The sequence below is a fragment of the Tarenaya hassleriana genome, unplaced genomic scaffold (assembly GCF_000463585.1).
Source record: "Tarenaya hassleriana unplaced genomic scaffold, ASM46358v1 Cleome7, whole genome shotgun sequence".
In the NCBI taxonomy this organism is placed as follows: Eukaryota; Viridiplantae; Streptophyta; class Magnoliopsida; order Brassicales; family Cleomaceae; genus Tarenaya; species Tarenaya hassleriana.
Genome location: NW_010969548.1, coordinates 446,677 through 466,973, shown reverse-complemented (window position 1 = coordinate 466,973; position 20,297 = coordinate 446,677). Strand labels below are relative to the sequence as shown.

The 20,297-nt window shown below is 36.2% G+C and overlaps 2 protein-coding genes and 1 long non-coding RNA gene across 6 annotated transcripts; all 3 read right to left on the bottom strand.

The window, feature by feature from the left end:
• Window positions 1-6,542: 6,542 nt before the first annotated feature.
• On the bottom strand, window positions 6,543-10,462 carry LOC104800490 (probable inactive receptor kinase At5g10020). Its single transcript, XM_010523302.2, has 3 exons — window positions 9,066-10,462; window positions 7,418-8,926; window positions 6,543-7,335 (listed from the first exon to the last, which is right to left on the bottom strand). The coding sequence occupies exons 1-3, from the start codon at window positions 9,964-9,966 to the stop codon at window positions 6,737-6,739; spliced, it is 3,009 nt and encodes a 1,002-aa protein (XP_010521604.1). The 5' UTR covers window positions 9,967-10,462; the 3' UTR covers window positions 6,543-6,736.
• Window positions 10,463-10,758: 296 nt separating this feature from the next.
• Window positions 10,759-13,216, bottom strand: LOC104800489. 2 transcript variants are annotated; one of them, XR_769745.1, is made up of 2 exons: window positions 12,961-13,216; window positions 10,759-12,622 (listed from the first exon to the last, which is right to left on the bottom strand). It is a non-coding gene; the product is annotated as an uncharacterized LOC104800489 (long non-coding RNA). The 2 variants fall into 2 exon arrangements; XR_769744.1 differs by lacking the exon at window positions 12,961-13,216 and adding an exon at window positions 12,788-12,953.
• Window positions 13,217-15,417: 2,201 nt separating this feature from the next.
• LOC104800488 (protein ETHYLENE INSENSITIVE 3-like) lies at window positions 15,418-18,286 on the bottom strand. 3 transcript variants are annotated; one of them, XM_019201035.1, is made up of 2 exons: window positions 17,914-18,286; window positions 15,418-17,544 (listed from the first exon to the last, which is right to left on the bottom strand). In XM_019201035.1, exons 1-2 carry the CDS (start codon window positions 17,932-17,934, stop codon window positions 15,568-15,570), a joined length of 1,998 nt encoding a protein of 665 aa, XP_019056580.1. In that variant the 5' UTR covers window positions 17,935-18,286; the 3' UTR covers window positions 15,418-15,567. The 3 variants fall into 3 exon arrangements, with proteins under 3 accessions (XP_019056580.1, XP_019056581.1, XP_019056579.1); XM_019201036.1 differs by having other exon boundaries at window positions 18,037-18,285; XM_019201034.1 differs by having other exon boundaries at window positions 17,891-18,030.
• Window positions 18,287-20,297: the final 2,011 nt, after the last annotated feature.

Here is a 20,297-nt window from a genome sequence, read left to right as displayed (position 1 = left end):
CAATGGCAGAGGCAGAGAGGAGAGGAGAGATTACTCGATGTGGATTAAACCAAACCCTAATTAACCTAATTTTTTTTAATTCGGTTTAATTGGATAACCGAAACCGATCGGTTATTTACCCGAACCGAACCGATCCGATCGGTTATAAGATTATATTAACCGATCGGATATTTTGTCAAAACCCGAACCGATCCGAAACCCGATTAACCGGGTCGGTTTTACCCGAATCCGATTAACCCGATCCGAATGCCCACCCCTAATCCTCATGTTACGATATTGGAATATCATTGTCCTGTAGAAAATAATCATCAGTATGGGATTTGGAGTATTAAACGTGAACTTACACAAATTTCACAAACCCATAAAACATATGTCAAAAAATTATTTTGCAAAATCATTTTAAATTAAAAAAATGTGCAATAAATCCACAGTATGAGTTTCAAAAAAAAAATCCACAGTATGACGAGTACGCAAATTTCCTACCAAATTTATATTTCCAAAATACATCGTACATCAATGTAAATATTTAATAAAACACTATTCTAAGATATCTATTTTCGTGAATGTAATAGTAGATATACAAAAAGAAAAGTTGAAAATTTTTCGGCTATGAAATGAATAATAAAAGAAGGTTTAAAAAGTCACGTATACCGTTGGAATATAACGTATCAAATATAAATTTGATGCGGAGCAAATTTTATAATAATACTAATGGAAAACAAATGTTATTTTAAACGGTGCATTACGTGTGCGCGAGTAAGATAAGAACCACAAGTTTTTTTTTTTGCTGAAATAATATGCACAAGCTAAAGAATATATATATATATATATAACGCGGTGGCTTTATCGCACATGATACATATAAACACTTGAAAATAATGTAATAACATAATAATAATAAAAATATTTAAAATTGATAAATCTTTTATATATAAATTTCTTACCACCGTTGTAGATTTAGATCATTTTTTTTTCAAGTCTTTTACTTGACAAAATCTAAACACCGGGGTAGAGTCAATAAATTTATAAACCCGTGACACCGTGTACATAAATATACACAAATATATGCATACATATATATACCGGACCTAGAGTGGATGAAGCCGGACCGAAGTCCCGGAAATGATCTGATTATAAAAAAAAACGCACACATGTATAAATACAATACTTATGTATGTATCTGTATAATACGCGGGAGTACATGGAGGAGATATTGGCGCAAGATTGTGGTATGCACGTTAGGCATGCATCATATACAAAATAGAGATTTATTTATTTTTATTTCTTATAATTACGTTTTTTATTTGGAATTTTTAAAAAAATTTAATTTGAATTTGATGAAGAAAAAAAAAACTATCAATCAATCATACACAGATACGCACACAAACACAAACCAGGAATCTATATAATAAACCATAAATTGTTTTTTTTGGGTAAATAACAAACCATAAATTGTTTATTTGATATTTTTTAAAAACCGGAGTTTCTAATGAATGAAGACAGAACAGTTTGCGTTTTCTTAACCATGGAAGTGAAAGTTCATCAACGGAGTAAATAATGCTAAAATCTATGTGTATATGTGTATATATACGTTTACTTTTACGAAGGACTTAGTCTTTTATGTCCATAATTTGGGTACGTATATGATTCATGATGCCATTGGCCTTGCATTTTAAATATTAAAAAACAAGTAAAATAATGCATAGCAAGTTTTTGTTCATAAACCCAGAAAATGAATTGTAATATTGATAAGTAAATTTTTTTTGGGACCTTTTCGGTGTCAAAAATTAATTTCTGTTATGTATAAAAAAACCCAATATCAGGTTTCGTAAAAAAAAAATTATACAAGAGAGAAAAAATTCAGACTTTTTTCATTTTCCAATTTTATCTACTTTATTTTTTTTGTTTTTTTTTTGTTAAAGATAATTTTTTATAAATGGCATTCTTGCCGATTTTATACCTACTTTCCCCTATTTTCTCCAAAATTAAAATTATAAAAGACACATAATACAGAAACATAGAAAATATTAACGAAAAAAAAGCATAATTTAAAAACAATACACATAAACTGAGACGTAAAGAACACATACCACAGAGAGAGAAGATAAACTGATCGGCCTCTAAATTTGTCTTCCTCTTCCTCTCTATCTCTGAGGAGAGAAAGTCGAGGCCCTCGAGAGAAAATGCAAGAAAATATAAATGGCCCTTGACGACTTATAGTAAATACATACATGCATACATATATACATACATGTATATGTATATGCTAATATGTATTTATTGTTATTATTTATTAGGTTACTAAACGATGGAGTGACAGTTCATGTTTGGGGAAAAAATTAATTAAAAAATCTAAGGTTTTTTTTTGTTTAGGGTGAATATTTCCTATTTTCTAACTCAGAATTTTTTCAGTTTTAAAAAATGCTTATGCCTATTCGATTTTACATAGTTTTTTTGTTTAATTTAAATTTCATTCCATTAATTTGGTTTATAATACTCCCTCCGTTTCAAAAAAAATAATTATTGTTTTAGATTATTTCATATTTTTTTAAAAAATAGAGAAAAAGTCACATATATATATATATTCTTATTTAATAATAAAAATAATGTTATCATTAATAATTTATTAGAATTTGATAGGAATAAAATTGGAAACTATTGTAAAAAAATGTATTGAAAATGTAAAATGATAAATATTTTGAAATATGGAAAATAACCTAAAACTATAAGTATTTTGAAATGGAGGGACTATATCTCATTAAAAATATTTTTTTTCTTAAAACAAAAGTCTTCAAAACGATTAACCCTACAAATAAGTAAAACAATAAAGAACACAACAAAGGATTACGATTCAACATAAATGCAGTTTTAAAGAGCAACATGGTGTAAATGAACCGAAATAAGTACTGTTGGCATTTTGATATATATTACTCAAAGACAATAAATGGTATATTAATTTTATTCTGATCTCATAATTTTATTTCAATAGAAAGAAATTGAGAATATCCCAAAATAATACCTCAACTTTTCAATCTTCACAAGATAAAATCTAAACTTTGTTTTTTATCAAATAAAATCATAACTTCATTTTTCAGTAAAAAATAAACCTGATTTTTAAAATTTTTGTCATTTTTAATCCTATTGTTAATGTAGTGTTCCGACATCCTACGTGGAAAGTCAACACTTTTGACACTATCCTTACCATACATCTTGTCAAAACAATAAGTTACAAAACTCATCTTACTCCTTGGATCAAATACATAAGCTATGATCAATAACTTATTGATCTTTTCCGTCTCATCCCAATATTTATCAAACTTTAATCTCATTATCTTGGCCATCTTACTCATTTCATGATCGGGATTATTTGCCAAGGAAGACAAAACTGTTTCAACCTTTATAATCTCATTGTAGCAGGAAGTGGAAGTTACCTTTGTAGTTGCAGAAAATGCCAAAGTCGAGTCATAAAAAATCTTCAAGAAGCATACCAGTCGATGAGTATTTTTCCAATCATTTTCTGAAGGAGGACCAAGCCTTTTTTTCCCGATTATGGAATCATCATCTTCGCCAAAATAGTCCTCATAAAGCTTATCTTCCATTTCCATTCGTTTAAACGCATCTCTGTACTTCAAAGCGGAAGATAACATTAGGAAAGTCGAGTTCCAACGTGTCGCACAATCCAAAACCAAACTTCCTCTATTAAAGTTGCCCCCTCCAACTCGACTTTTAAAAGCTTGCAATCTTGAATCAGATGACCTTATATACTTCACAGCATTACGAATACTCGTTACGCTGTCACCCATATCAGACAACCCATCCTTGACAATCAAATTCAAAACATGTGTCCCGCAATGCAAATGCATGAAATCACCATTCAACACAAGAGTATCTGCATTCCAAGCACCCAATCTATTCTTCAAAAACTTTAAAGCATAGTCATTTGCACTAGCACTGTCCACGGTAATGGTAAAAACCTTCTCAATACCCCAATCCATCAAACATTTCACAAATTCTCTTGCAATGGTCTCCCCCTTATGATTTGATATAGGACTGAAACTAATAATTTTTCTGTACAAACGCCAATTTCTATCGATAAAATGAGCAGTAATAACCATATAACTCATTGTTGTTATTGAAGTCCAAATATCCGTCGTAAAAGACACCCTCTGCTTGTTCTCATTCAACATGTTCTTCAAACATACTTTCTCATTCAAGAATAACTGGTAGATTTCTCTTGTCATTGTTCTTCTTGAAGGAATCACAAACGAAGGCAATGCAACGTTACAAAAATGTCTAAATCCAGCTCCATCAACAAATGCAAAAGACAATTCGTCCATTATGATCATCCTAACCAAAGCTCTTTTGCATGCCTCTTGACTAAACCCAACAGCAATAAGTTTAGAAGATCCTACTGCAGAATGATCTTTGGTTAAAATTTGTTGAGACCCACTTTCAGAGAGATTCTGGTATACCTTGCATGTCTTTTGAATATGATTTCTCAAACTGCTTGTACCCATTGATGAACATCCCGTTAATACAACACCACAATAATTGCAAGAGCACTTCTTTGGATTATCGGAAAGCTTGGTAAAATGATTCCATACATTCGATCTTGCAGGAACTATCCTCTTTCCTTTCGGAGGTAACTGTGAATTTGAAGCCGGTTCTTTCCTTTTATCACCAACCGATTCTCCGACCTTAACTAATTCTGAATTTTGATTTTCCATCTGTTAAAATTAACATACAAATGATACGTTTATACACAAATAAAAAAAAATATACGATTCTCCGGCTTGTATACATACACGAATACACACACACATAGAACACACACACATACATGAATGGACTGGACCGTTTATTAAAATCAGAAGAGAGGGACTTCAGCTGGGTTACCAATCAAAATTCACGAATACACGCACATACACGAATACACGCACATACATACACGAATGCACACACACACATACAAGAATACACACACACGGATACACACACATACAGGAATACACACACATACATACAGGAATACACACACACACGTACACACGAATACACACACATACACGAATACTCGCACATACATACACGAATGCACACACACACACATACAAGAATACACACACACACGGATACACACACATACACGGATACACACACATGCACCGATACGCCACCAACCGAGCCATAATCTCTCGCCGCTGGTATACATACACGAATACACACACACATACACGAATACACACACACACACACACATCGTACCTCTCTGGCTTTCGAGTTTCGACCTCTGTTACGGAATAATCAGGGAGAGAGCTTCGCAACCTGCAAAGAACAAAACATATGACACTGAGAGAGAGAGAGAGGAAACCGACGACGACAGATGCAGAGAGAGAGATGAGCGATTTCAGATAGTTAGAGAGAGAAGAGACCGGAGGGGACAACTGAAGCGGCGAACGGGAAAGAAGCAGAGGTTTGCTTCAGTCGACGCAGACCTTGGGTTCGGCCGGAGGGGACTGTTGAAGCGGCGCGGCGAACGGGAGGAGAGGACTCAGTCGGCAATGGCAGAGGCAGAGAGGAGATGAGAGATTACTCGATGTGGATTAAACCAAACCCTAATTAACCTATTTTTTTAATTCGGTTTAATTGGATAACCGAAACCGATCGGTTATTTACCCGAACCGAACCGATCCGATCGGTTATAAGATTATATTAACCGATCGGATATTTTGTCAAAACCCGAACCGATCCGAAACCCGATTAACCGGGTCGGTTTTACCCGAATCCGATTAACCCGATCCGAATGCCCACCCCTAATCCTCATGTTACGATATTGGAATATCACGTCAGTAATAGAGTTAAAAATAAAAAAGATTTTAAAGTTCAGGTTTATTTTTGACTGAAAAATGAAATTATGATTTTATTGATAAAAAATAAAATTTAGGTTTTATTTTTCGAAAATTGAAAAATTCAGGTATTATTTTAGCATTTAGGAAACAATTGCTATCAATGGTAAAAACAATGGGTTTGTCATAATTTACAACAAACACATAAATATGACAATAGCTAGGGGTGGGTATGTGGTTCGACTACTTCGTTTATTATTAATCGAATCAAATTGCATAATCGAAACGAATCAAATAAAAAAATTTCAGTTTATTAATCGAACCGAATCGAATAATCGATTGATTATAATTTTTTATAACTCGAAAATACCGAATTTAAATCGAATTGATTAAAATTTAATAACCGATTGAGAATAAAAACTCAAAACCCGAAATAACGATACCCAAACTGAATCGAATTTGATTGTTTATACATCTCATATATATATATATATATATATATATATATCATAATTTAATCATTGTTTTATTATTTTTTATTATTTTATTATTAAATTATTATTTTTAAAGTTTGTTCGATATTTACGTATGATGTTTTTTTATTTTGTTGTTTTTTATGTCACATAAATTTAGATTTTTTGTTTTATATATTAAGATGATTATTTTATATTATATTTTGTTTGGATATTCTCCTACTATAAACGAATCGAATATTTATTTGGTTCTAATTTTGTACAATTCTAAATAGACAAAATTGAAACCGAAAGGAACCAAATGGAATAAAATGTAATAACCATTTGGTATAGCCAACCCAAATTAACAGTAACCTAACCATTTGCCCATCCCTAGAAATAGCAAGTTAGAGAACCTTCTTGCTCATTCGGAAGCTTTCACATGTGAGGTAATATGCTTGAAAGCTCTTCAAACACTGTCTTCATATCCGGCCTCTCTGGCGCCGGTAAAATGCAGCTGAGAGCAACTTGCAACATTTCAATGAGAACCCGAGGGAGATAACTCGAATCGGGTGTTTCAAGAAGGGTTTGATCGAAACACTGAACTGTTCGGTTTTGTCCCACAAGCTTCAGAACCCAGTCAGTGAGTTCAACGACCCCGGGGTCACTGGAAACTATCTCTCCCGAGCTTTTGCCAGTTAAAAGCTCTAGTAGGATGACCCCGAATGCATACACATCGCTTTTCAGAGACGGGAAAGGTTTGCTCGAGCTGGCAAACTCTGGCGGGCGGTACCCGAGAGCGGCTGCATTCAGGACTTGCTCGGCTGTGGCTGCCGGTGTAATTATCCGGTGAAGGCTGTAATCAGTTAGGCGTGCAGTAAGTTCGGGAGAAGGTTGTAAGAGGACGTTGGTGGATTTGAGATTTCCATGCGGAATTGCCCGCTCATTGTGTAGGTAACTGAGACATCGGGCTATGTCCTGAGCAATCTTGAGACGGTTGTCCAAGGACAAGGGTGGAAGGTTTCCCGGTCTGGTCTCTGCACAAGACAGGATGAGTTCTAAAGACAATCCAGATCCGAACTGGTAAAAGCAGCATTACTGAAACGAAGTCCTACGTACCTTGGAGATAGTGAGCCAAGGAAGGTGCATCGATGAATGTTGATATGAGGAGCTTCTCGTGTTTCTTCGGACCCCAATAGTAAGCCTGAAGGGAAACGAGATTCGGGTGCTTGATGTTACCAAGTTTCTTGATCTCCCTGGCAAAGTCTTTCTTACTTTTTGCGATCCCTTCCCTTAACCACTTGACTGCTAACACACAATTAGAGTTGAGCATTGCTCTGTACAATATTCCATGGCAGCTCCTCCCCATAGCTTCAGCCGGAGCACAGGACAGTTCCTCTGGTGTAAACACTAGAGAACTGTCAAAAACGTACAAGTCACCGGCCAGTTTAACTGGAGATTGGCAAGACCTTGGATTCTCAGGAGAACTCTGGATTCTGGATGGTGATGGAGTCACCGAGGTTACAAGAGACATTGGGGATGATGAGATTTCATCCTTTCTTGTCAATTTAGGGTCATTAGGCACTTGCGAAACCGCGGAAGAAGTTCCTGAATCACGATCTTGGGAGAAGCAAGGTGAAGAGACCGGTGGCTCTGCCTTCGTTTTGGGAGTAGATGCATGAGAAAGGGAAGATTCAGCTTTCGGACCACTCTTCTTTCCTTCAATTCCTTCCATTTTCTCCTCCTCCTCCTTATGTTTCTTCTTTACCACATGATGAACCAAAAGACAAACAAAGGCGAGTCCAACAGTACCTGCGACCAAACCCACAATCAAACCAACCTTTGTGGAAGGTTTCATATGAGGCATATGTTTCCTCAATGTTATATCTGCGGCATCTTTCGGCGTGGATGGAGAATTTGGGATGATCAATAAGGTGTTTCCTGGATGGTATGCCGACTCTGGAAACCGTCTGAGATTCTCGGGTACAATGCCAGAGAGATTATTGGCCGAAACATTGAGTACTTCAAGGTTGTCTGGAAGGTCATCAGGGATATTCCCTTCAAACTCGTTATCTGAAAGGTCCAGAGACACAAGATTACGGAACTGACTGAGTTCCTCGGGAATAACCCCACCTAAAGTGTTATGTGACAGATCAATAGCGGTCAAGCTCAGATTCCCGACCCTCCTTGCATCTTGAAGAGGAAGTGTACCTGTGAAATTATTGCTTGACAGTTTGAGATCAGTCAATTTTGCAGAAGTGAAAATATTTCCAGGGAGGAAGCCACTAAGTTGGTTGTGACTGAGATCAATGGTCTTAATTTCAGGATAAGTTCCTAAAATAAATGGTAGAACGCCCTGCAACGAGTTGTTGGCAGCTTCGAAGGAGGTCAGCCTCAGGAACTGAGAAGTTTGGTTAGGTAGTGATCCACTGAGTGAGTTCGAACTCAGCCGGATAACTTCCACATAATTTCCCCAACTCTCTATCCTGGCTAAGCTTCCTGAGATTTTATTATCACTCAGGTCGATAATGGCGCAATGTCCTACCTTCAGGGGCAAGGAACCCGAAAGTTTATTTGAGGACAAGTTCAGTTTCTCGAGTGTTCCCGATGTTATACTTCCAACAGGACCTGCCACAAACAGCAACAAAACAATAATGTATATACACACTGATAAAAGATTTGCAAAGATGGGTATATAAAGAAAAGAAAACCGAGGTTGAAGAATTTAAAGAAGTATGAACTGGGAAAGCAAGAAAAGGAGGAATACCTTCAAGTTGATTGAGGCTGAGATCTAGTTCAGACAAGACCATTGAACTTTCTTGCACAAGACCTTGTGGTAAAGTGCCTGAAAAATGATTGCCTTGTAACCGGAGAATCTTGAGAGAGACGACAAAACTGAACAGAGGAACAGAACCGGACAACTGATTACTGCTAGCATCGAACACCTCTAAACTATCGAAAAACGGAATGCCGTCATGAGCAAACAGTTGTCCCGCCAGAGAGTTTCCGCTTACGTTCAAATATCGAACTGAGGAAACAAAGCTCGATCTTCCAAGAGCCAAATCAAGAGAACCCGAAAACTTGTTCCTGCTTATGTCCACATAAGCCACAGTAACCAGCTGAGAAAACAGATTCATCACATCGCCTGAGAAACTATTGCCATGCAAATCAAGGTACTCCAACTTGTCAAGATTCCCAAAACCAGAGGGAATCTCTCCTCCGAAATTGTTGGAGGAAAGATTCAAAAACTTCAAGCTCCTCGAATTCTCAATTCCAGAGGGCACAGACCCACGAAACACGTTACACGACAAGTCCAAATACTTAAGAGACTTGAACAAACCGATATTCGATATAGTTCCACTGAACTGATTCTTCGAAATCGTTATGTTTTCCATCATTCTAAGGCCAACAATTGCACTGAACCTGAAATTCCCAACAAGACCTAGCCCATTCAAATCAATGGAGGTAACATAACCTCCAATGCAAGAGATCCCATGCCAATTCTTGGGACACCCATCAGAAGACAAAGCCTCGGAATCCCATGAAGGAAGAACTCGACCTGAAGGGTCTTCTTGTATACCCTTCTTGAGCTCCAAAAGAGCTTCGAAATCGGAGAAACCCGAAACGCTTACCACTAAGAGTAATACCAGCGAACATATCGTGTGCATGATTGCAACAGCTTCAGAAACACAAGTACCCGAAACCGGGAACCGCAACCAAACACACCAGAAACGTACGAATGAATAAATAAGTTGGAATTATCATATGCTTTGATGATCTCCAGGATGAATCAGAGCAAAAGTCATGGACTTCAGAGATGAATCAGAGCAGTCAAATGGGATAAGAACTTGGGATCCGCCATGGCAATCGGGCAGAGAAACGTGACGGGATCAGAATGCAGCTCGGAAAACGATGACAGATGCACAGAAAGTGAGGAAAACAGCAGATTCGAGTGGAACCCAGAAGCCGAAGAACAGAGGAAGAAGTGAGAAAGGACAGAGATCCATACAGAGATTGTCAGAGAGAAGGGGTAATAAAAGGACTTTCATGGAAGAGCAGAGAATCTAGAATCTGAGCTTCTTGGGCTCTTCAATCAGAAAGCGTAATCAAAGCCGCAGAGAGAGAGAGAGAGAGAGAGAGAGAGAGAGAGAGAGAGAGAGAGAGGTGTGAGGAGATAGAGAACAGTGTGAGAGGTCAGAGAGGTAGGTAATGGTCTTCTACTCGATATTAATCTTTTTGGTCCCAAAAATTTATTTGTCTTTGTGTTGTCTTTGTCTGCATCTCTAAGTTCCATGGCAGCTTCTCCTCATATATATACATATATGTATGTATGTATTCATAATTGGAGAAAAGAATTAATATACAAAATACGTATATAGAAAATTCAATGAGCCGACAAACAAAAACACAATGGGCTTTAACCCGCCATTTGTACAGTGGTCGTTTGGGAATCTGTTGGATTATGCAAAATCAAGTTCAACAGATAGGATATAATTTTTAATACGGAACAAAAAAAAATGAAAATCTCTTACGTCTTATTAATAAAAAAATATATATAAATCGAACGGAAACCAACAAACTAATGGCATTGATATCTTTTTGTTCCGCAAGAGAATCGCCTCCGGTTTTCATACACTCAACTTTTGCCTGCCATTGGCAAAAGCCTCGACCAGAAAGTAAGTGGAGCTGGTCCATGGCTTCACTTGGGATGAAGCAGTTCCAGGAAATGATCCGAGGCTGTCGTCCTCACGAAAAAAGCGGCTCACGAACGCCGTAAGAACGATCAACTTAGAGAATGATTTGCGACGCGAGCAGGGCAATGACCAAAAAGGCACGATCTTGATACCATCTGCGAGTTAACCTTACATTCCTCACCACTGGCATGAACAATCCCACAAGATCAAATTCTGGCAACTCCAACCGTAAGTGCTCCACAACACGCTTGATCATGCTTCCCAACTCATACAGTCAATTGTAACGGCTACTTCTTTCATCGGCAAACCTTAGAAAAACAAAGCTAAGTGCTGCATCTCTTCCAAAAGGTTGCCAAAAAGATAACGCAGAGAGAAACTTCGAAGTGGCAAAGGAAAAACTGAAAGAAGTATACGCCAAGAACAGCAAACAGAATTACTCATCATGCTCAACTTCTAACCCATATAACAACACCATAAGGGACTAAACAAGAAGAGAATTGATACACACTCTCCAAAAACATATCAACAACAGGGATGTGCTCCAACAGGCCCCCACTCAATCGATATTGTTAATGAGCATTGATTCCACCCAAACTAACCCATCCAAACCTTAACATAAAAACAGTGGTGTTAATTTCAGAAGCTCAGACTCGGAGTCTAGAGGTTTCCATTGTGAGCTTATTCAGGGTCCAGAGTTCGAGCGCTACACGCAAAATTACCAAAGGGGCAGCTTTCACATTGTGATGTTAACTGTTTCTATCAAACGCTTTTGATCTTTTCCATATGTAAACCAAAAGAAACAACATCCAGAAAATATTAGAGATGGATGAATCATATAACACTAAACATGCAATCCCGACACGGTAAGATCGTGTGAGAGGAGAGAAGAAAAGATACCTGTCATGTATGGATATTAAACAGCTGCAAGCACTTCAGATTTGTTTTCAAGTCATCCTACATATGGGTCTAGCAATATAAAGTGATCACGATACAATAAACTTACATGTACAGACAGGGAAACATTACTACACAGACATTAACCCCGACGTAAATCTTGAATCTTCTAATTATAAGCTAATGCTTAGAAGTACTCAGCTAAATTCAGCTTCAAGAATGGCAACATAGATCTCTCTTCCATGTTTCCAAATTCCCAGATCGGTGCCATTCTCGTACTCAAGCATCAGATTCTCAAGACCCTACAATCTAACACAAGGCATTATTTCGATCACTCAAAATTTTCCACGTTCCGGCATCTGTCTAGAAAGTACTGAAACTACTGAAAATCATTACAACCGCGATGTAATAAGCTTAGCTTTTCCAATACCTTAACCAATAAGAATAGCATAATTGCAAAGAAACAGATTCGAGAATTATATGTTCAAACATCAAAAGGAGAGAAAAAGAAGAGACCCAATCACCAGAATTTGAAACTTTCGTTGGTGTGGCAACGAAACGAACGGAAACCCTAAACCCGGAAACTCAGAACTCAATTTGAATTACAGAGACTGAATGTGCCCTTGTTCGGAAAATCACCGTAGCCAACGACACTGAAACACAAATTCCTCGCGAGCGAGATTCAAGATTCTCCGAAACATTAATCAGAGGGCGAAATCGAGCGAGACAAACAACCCTAAAAGAGCGGATGTAATCAGTTCAAACGCGAACACAACAAGCAGTAGCCGAACCAAAAACACCACAGAGAGAAACGGGACGAGAAAGGGAGAGAGATGGAGAAATCGAGAGAGGCAAATCCGAATTCACCCAAACTAGAATCATGGCAGAGAAGACGACTTACCGCCGGAACTTCAAAATATAATATTTAATTTGGCACCGCAAAGTTATCTTGATGATAAAAACCCATGAATTTCAGTTCTCTATATACACTAATCCATCAAACTATCAACAAAATTCAAAAGCCTCGGTTATATATATATATATAGTGTATATACATGTCATAGATATACATACCATGATTGTCGTTTTTATTTGAAGTCTCCATAGCCTCATCCCATTTTATTTTATTTACTCGCTATTGTATATTTGTATGAATGTGGATACGACCCAAGTATGAGCTCCCGAACCCATAAGTGATTCAAAACCGGGCTTTTGAGAGATTAATGGGCTTAGAAAATGATCACAAAAAGCTATAATTAAGCACATGTGATGTATGTATGTATGTATGTATGTATGTATGTATGTATGTATGTATGTATGTATGTATGAATGTATGTATGTATGTATGTATGTATGTAGGGGAGGTGCATGAACAGTGAAGTGGCATACGGCGAAGTTAATTGTGTTTTGCAGGAGGCAAGCGTTTTGTCTCCCGCCTTGCCCCCTCTCCTCTTTCTCATTCTTTAATTGCACGACGATTTATTTTATTTATTTATATTACCCTTCAATTTTTACCAATTTAAAAATTTTAAAAACATAATGCACAAAACACAAAAATGTTCCCTCCTCATTTTTTTTATTCAAATGATACTTTTCATCTCCAATAATAATTCTCGAATAACCACGGGACCAAAGTAGCCTCGACCAATATGATAAATTATTTTACTGCATGATACCATAATTCGTTTATTTAATCAGAATTCGACATCATTAAAAATTGTAAAGTAACTGTTGCTGTTGTTAGTAATAATCGAAAGAGTTTAAATAGATCATGTAAATATTTAATAAACAATATAATTTTAGTTAAAATAAAAAAAAATTAAGAATATAATGTACTTTAAAAAAAATATTTCAACATAAAAAAATATTAGGGAATTTTGGGCAGATTAAGAATAAAAAAAATCCAGAATATTCTTCCACAAAAAAAAAATAATAATAATGTGAGGTTGGGTGGATGAATCTGGTCAACTTAATAAATTGAAGGTGGGGTTTCGCAAAAACGCACATGGGCTGTCTTGCATTAAGTGAAGACGCGTTCATCCAAAGCGACAACGACATCGTCTTCTTCCCGCCCCTAAATTTAAACCGGATTAAACCGGACATAAATAATTCGGTTTTGATTCAGAGGATTTTGGTACGACTCACATGGAAGTTTCAACTCTAGCAATGTGAAATTCCGTATATATTAAATATAGTTTTCATATATAGAACATAAACGTAGTTTACATAAATTGTTGTCTAGAAAAAGATTTCGTATATCAATCGTTCTTACAATATTGCAATTTACACCGAATACGTTAAACTGTAGAGGTCTAATTAAATTAACGTGCATCTAAAACGATACAGATAATAAATTGTAGAAATAAATGTATTGTATAAATGATATAGATAATGCAATTAATTTTACTGCATATTTATAATCTTCGTCAGCATAATATATATTAATTAATGTTGAATTTTACAGACACCCGATTTAGTATATAATGCGAAAGGTTATTTTATAATTAATCCACACACGCACTGCATGTTTCGTAATCTTACAATCTCTTAAAAATTAAGATGTTAACAAAAGATAATTACAGATTATAATTTTGAGGTTGTTAGTGTCCTAATTTTCTTATCATAATTTTATAAATATTTTTATTATCATTGAATTGGCGTGACGAGAGAAAGAACAACTTATAAAAAATTAGAATGATTATGATGTTGTTTAATTACTCAGGTACGACGGTCCAAATTATCTATTTTATAAAGCCAGTTAATGATCAGATTATTATCTTAAAAAATTGTATGTTTCGTGCATAATTTAATGAAAATATTTTTAAAACGGTTGTTTATTAATCACCAAATAATAGAATATTGGAGTGACAGTTGGATGTAACGTTATTTTAAGATTAAATTTACCAAGTACTTTAATTAAGTTCATAACGAACATGCTTAAAGACCATAAAATATGTACGTACTACATTAAATGGACCAAAGTCACTGTCTATTTAATTATTAGCATATTTATTTTTGTTACTTCATTCAAATTAACATTTACACTGTTCGAATATTCATAGTCTATATGATTTAGCAAAATTTGTTATGAAGGATGTTAACATTGATAATACGATCATAAAAATAAAAAGATATTAATTTGGTATTTGATATTATAACAACATAAAATTCATAAAGTTAACACAAATATCTATAAATATATATATATATATATATATATATATATATATAATGGAAAACTTATAATGAATATTGGTTCCAAGATGATTTCCCAGTTCAGAGGAAATTACAAAGGGGGAGTAAGTGAGTGTCACAAGCCGACAACAGTTAACACACCGTTAATAGAGTGGCTAAAAACACATCACTATACACTAGCGATAGCGAGTACGATGACTATTCCACAAGACTTGTAATATCTTCTGATTTTATAAGAGAAAGCATCCAATGATTTTTTAAATGTGAAGAAAATTTCATAAAAAAAAGTGGCACTTGTTAAAGTTTTACAGAAAAAATATTTATAATCGTGAAAGAAGAGTGGCTACAAACACATCACAACAAGAACCAGAATGTTACATTACATCAAGATGTAAGAAAAATACAGTAACCAGAATCAGAAGAAGAAGAAGAAGATGTGTTCGTAGAGAGAAGTATACAACAGATGACACTATATATATATATGCTTTAAAACCATATAGATACATCTTGCTGCTGCTGCTGCTGTAGCTGCTGTTTTGCCATTCCATCGATTCCTACTGCCTGCAGTTCATCTCTGTAATCAAATGAAGCCAGATCGAATGGCGTAGACTCGAACACTAACTGAAATCCACTGTTAGTGTTGTTGTTGTTGTTGTTGCTGCTGTTGTTGTTGTGGGCAGCTTCGAATTGGGGGTTTGAGAACTTGAACATGTTATTCCCCTGCAAAAACATGTTCTTGCTGTTGCTATTACCGTTGCTGTTGCTGTTGCCGTTGGGGATGAGCAAGTCTTCGAAGAAGCTCCCTTGGATTGTGTTTCCCGTGCTGTGGTTGAACTGCTGCTGTTGTTGTTGTTGTTGATGATTCTGGGGTTTTGGCTGAAGTGTTGTTATGTTCTGATTCTCCACCATTGAAGCAGTTTGGTGGTTGCTCTGGACGTTCCTGTCATAAATGGACATGAGCTCAGTTATCATCTTCTGCCCATCCTCCGGAACTCCAACTCCTGATAGGTCGAATGGTCGGACCGCTGAGTTAACGGTTGCCACCGCTGGTCTCGGCTGAGAGGGTTGGGGTTTTACTTCACCGACATGGAACTTCGCCATTGCTCCGTATGCTATGGAGCTCTCTCTGTACGGACACACCAGTTGGTGGTTGTCCCTGGAAGTCCTGTCCAGAAACGCCAGATTGATTTGGCTGTGAGGACAGTGACGGTTCTCACAGTTGAAGACTCTTCTGTCCAGCCTCGGGTTTAGATCACTGTTCGGTCCCCTCTTTCTCGTGAATTCCAAGTTTCCACCCGTGACTTCTTCCTTGACCGGGAAATGTTGTTGGATCATATGCATTTTAGGCATCGGAAAGTTTGGAGGACTGATCACTCTCTCCGGTTTGTGATCTTCCACATCATAAACGGGCTCCTTGTCGACAACTTCAACGTCATACTCGTTGCAGTCGTTAATGAGAAGAGACCCGCTTCCTCCAGTTGAGGAAAGAGGCGGACAGGACTCGGGATAAAGTTCCCGAGCAAGGGTCTCTTCTTGGTTGATGATTGCAAGCCAAGTAGCGCTCTCTTTGGCCGTCATCTTATCCTGCAGGCACTTGGATTGCCTCACGAGCTTACGGATCTTAGCAATATCGGGTGACATATGCTTGATAACTGCAGTCAAGACACCGACTTTCCACGCCTTCTTCAAATCATGAGGTTTCTTGTAAGGTGGAGGGCCTTGATCTTTTGGTAAACCGAGTTGAGGCCACCACTCCTCCATTCCCGTTGGCCACCACGGTGGAGGAACTCCCTTCTCTAACGGAAACCGCCTCTGCGGAGGATCACAGTGTTGCATCAGAGCCGACAGGAGGGATCCAAGAGTCGTATCTTGGAGTTCTTGCAACGTGTGGGGTGTCGGCCCGATCGGATTGCTACCCTCGTTGCACCCCGGGATATTATTCTCGGCTTGGTACTTAGCGATAGCAGCCGGACCATTCCGATCAAACCTCACCCTATCCTTCCACCACTCGCGGAGATTATCCGAAGCACCCGTGACTGGCTTCCCCTTCTCGGGGATGATCCCGTAGACAAATCCTTGAGCTTTACACACTTCCATCATCTTCAGCATGTACTTCAAGATCCCGTCTTGCGCCCTCGACATCTTCTTCCTCCTGGCTTGCTCCTGCGACTGCCTCCTCTTGGCGGCATCGGCTCCTTCCGGAGTCTTGGTCTGCTCCTTGAGACGTTTCAGACGGAGTTTGTCCCTCCACATCCTCCTCTCCAGTTCATCCACGTCCATCTCTTCGTCGGTATAGTCATCCTCCACGACCGGTTCTTCCGGCTCTGTCTCGGCCGGTGGGGCAGGACATATATCCACTTCTCCGAGAGATGCGGAGGAGAAGAAATCCATGTTCCCACACATACCCATCTCGCTGAACATCATCATCTTCCACACGGACGTTTTTCTCTTCAGATCGGTTGACTTTGTTTAACATGAAATACCAAAACACAGAGAACAGAGATCAGGATGTTTTCCTCATCAGACAGAACCCAAACAACTCGTCAACAAAGAAGAAGATGAGATCATTAAAAGAAACTCGCAACTCAAACAAGGTAAATACATCAGATCATACCAAATGATAACCCCGTGTACGATCTAAATTTCAACTGTATGGAGAAGATGAACTTGTTTTGGGAAAACGAAGACAAAGGACCAAACTTTGATTTTTTTTTCTTACTCAAACCAAGATAAATTTTAAAAAAAAATCGAGAAACCAGACAAATATACGTAATCCAATCAGACATGAATCAAAAAGCGTGAGCAGTACCCAGATCGTAAAATTAGCAATACCCGGATCGAGCAAAACACCATCGGAGATCGAGAAATCAAATAGAGTACCGGATTCGTCAAAAATGGAGAGAAACATCATCAGAACACAAGAAAAAGAGCATCACAAGCACAAAAAAAACTTACATAAAAAAAAAAGAGAGAACCCCGAAATGGGTCTCCACCTCCCTGACTCTCTCGGCTATCTGCTATTGGAAAAAAGAAAAAGAAAAAGAAGCAAACCCTAATTCACCAGGGAAGAAAAGGGAGACGAAGAAAAGTCAATCGAAAGTCACATGGGAAGAAAGCGACTTTCGATAATGGGTTTTCTGGGTTTTGAGTAAATCTACAAAGGGGAGAGAGGTGCCTTGGTGGTGGTGGGTTTTGCACTCGAAACGTTCAACTTCATGTAGCGGACGGCAGATAAATAAATAAATAAATAAAATATTGCAGCCGACAATAAAAACAAATTCCGAATATAGTATTATAACTCCTTTCTATTTTATTTTTTGTTGGGAAAAAACTCTTTCCATTTTTAAATATATGATAAGATCATTTGGGCTTCCCATAAAATAATTACAAATTTATTAAATTAAACTTTCTTTTGGCGGTATTACCTCCTTATCCACGTCGTTGTCTTCAAGTTTTAGAAAAAAAAAATGTCTTTAAAAGTAAAAACTATTTTGCAGATATAGATTGAAAACATATTGATAATATATATATGTTAATGATACATCATTTCGATCATTTTATCTATTTAACAATGATATTAATATCTATCAATAATATGAGCCTTATCACAGTTACAAAAAATGGTTTAAAGAGTTATTTATATTACATATTTAGAAGAAAAAAAATTAATTCAAATTGTTTTCAGTAGGGGTGGACACGGATCACGTACCCCCAATTTTTTAAAAATCTTTTCTCGTCTTCATCATTGCGGGTTTTACAAAAATATTATCTCAGTCTTGGCTTCATAAAATCTGGGTATTTGTAGTTCGGGTTTAATGAGATTCTCTCGTGAGTATCCAGATCTATGCGACTTATAAAATTTTAAATAATGAAATGATAGATATAGAAAGTACAAATGAATGAGGTCAAAGTATAAGGAGAAAAATTCACGATGAAGAGAAATGAGTAAAATTTTGAGAGAGATAAATGGTTGATTCGGTTGTATAGAATGAGATTTAGAATTGTGAAATTTTTGTATAGAAAAGTTTACAAGATAAAAAAATGAATTAAAATAAAAATATTTTAATAAATAATAAGAATAATTTAGAAAAAAAAAATTATAAATATAAAGTATATTTTAGATTTTTAACAAATATGTCGGGTATTTCCGGATACCTTTTGTAAAATAATTAAACCCCCACTCAGATTCGGGGTCAAAAACTTAACCTTATTAATACTCGATCTCATCATCATTAATATCCGGTTACCCTTAATTCGGTTACTTGTTAAGTTGAGTATCTCTAAACCTCCATATTACGGGTTAAAACGTCCACCTCTAGTTTTTAGATGTTTATTGTTAATATTAAAATGAACTATATATGTGATCAAACCACCTGTTATCTAATCAGACCACAAATCATTTTAATAACCATTTAAATCCAGATTTTTTTCCTAAATTTTGGTTGCCTTGAAGCAGCATAGTTTTTGCTATTTGCCTATTTTGGTTTGAGAATAAAAAGGTTAATCTTCCCTGTTTAAATGGGATATTTATTCATGGCTCTACTACCTACATCTTTTCCAAAATGAAAAGAAGAACCATTATTTAGAGATAATCTTATATAAATCCCTCCAATATTTTTTAACTTCCAAATTTAATGTATTAAAATTTTCGTGATCATATGTGAGTTCAGATATGTTTTTAATAACATTTTTAAAATTTTACTTGATTGGACTATTGACTATTAACACCAAATTACTTTTTTTTTCTGTTGATTGTTAAATTTACAATATTTATGATTTTGGAAGAAAATAAATGATAAAAATTATCAACTAATTAATTTTCAATAAATTAAATCCAAGTAAACCAATTTAAATGCAAAAGAAATTAAAAAACTTTTTAAAAATCTGAATAAGTAATTGAATAAATAAAACCCTGAATATCTAGTCATATTTTGTGTCTTGTCATCAACAATGATCTTTTTAACTGATGTTTCGTTTTCAGAATTTTGTGGGTTACTTAAATATTTTCCAAACAATTATTTATGAAATACACACATTTGACTGGAAAATTTAAAAATGAAAACAAAACTTATACCCATTCAAGAAGCTATTGTTCAGGATTTTTTTATTAACATGTTTTTATTTTCTGTTTTTTTTTAGAAGAACTGTTTAGCTTTCACTACTTTTATGTTTCCTTTTGTCTACATTTTTCTATTAAATCTCTATTTAAAATATAT

What these genes read in the sequence shown, in the direction of transcription:
- LOC104800490 (XM_010523302.2), bottom strand. Translation starts at nt 9,966, where the DNA reads ATGCACACGATATGTTCGCTGGTATTACTCTTAGTGGTAAGCGTTTCG. An exon ending in CAGCCTCAATCAACTTGAAG is followed by an intron (nt 8,927 to 9,065) that starts GTATTCCTCCTT and finishes TGTTTGTGGCAG; the next exon opens with GTCCTGTTGGAAGTATAACA. An exon ending in CTTGGCTCACTATCTCCAAG is followed by an intron (nt 7,336 to 7,417) that starts GTACGTAGGACT and finishes TGTCTTGTGCAG; the next exon opens with AGACCAGACCGGGAAACCTT.
- LOC104800488 (XM_019201034.1), bottom strand. Translation starts at nt 17,992, where the DNA reads ATGATGTTTCTCTCCATTTTTGACGAATCCGGTACTCTATTTGATTTC. An exon ending in TTGCTAATTTTACGATCTGG is followed by an intron (nt 17,545 to 17,890) that starts GTACTGCTCACG and finishes TGTTAAACAAAG; the next exon opens with TCAACCGATCTGAAGAGAAA.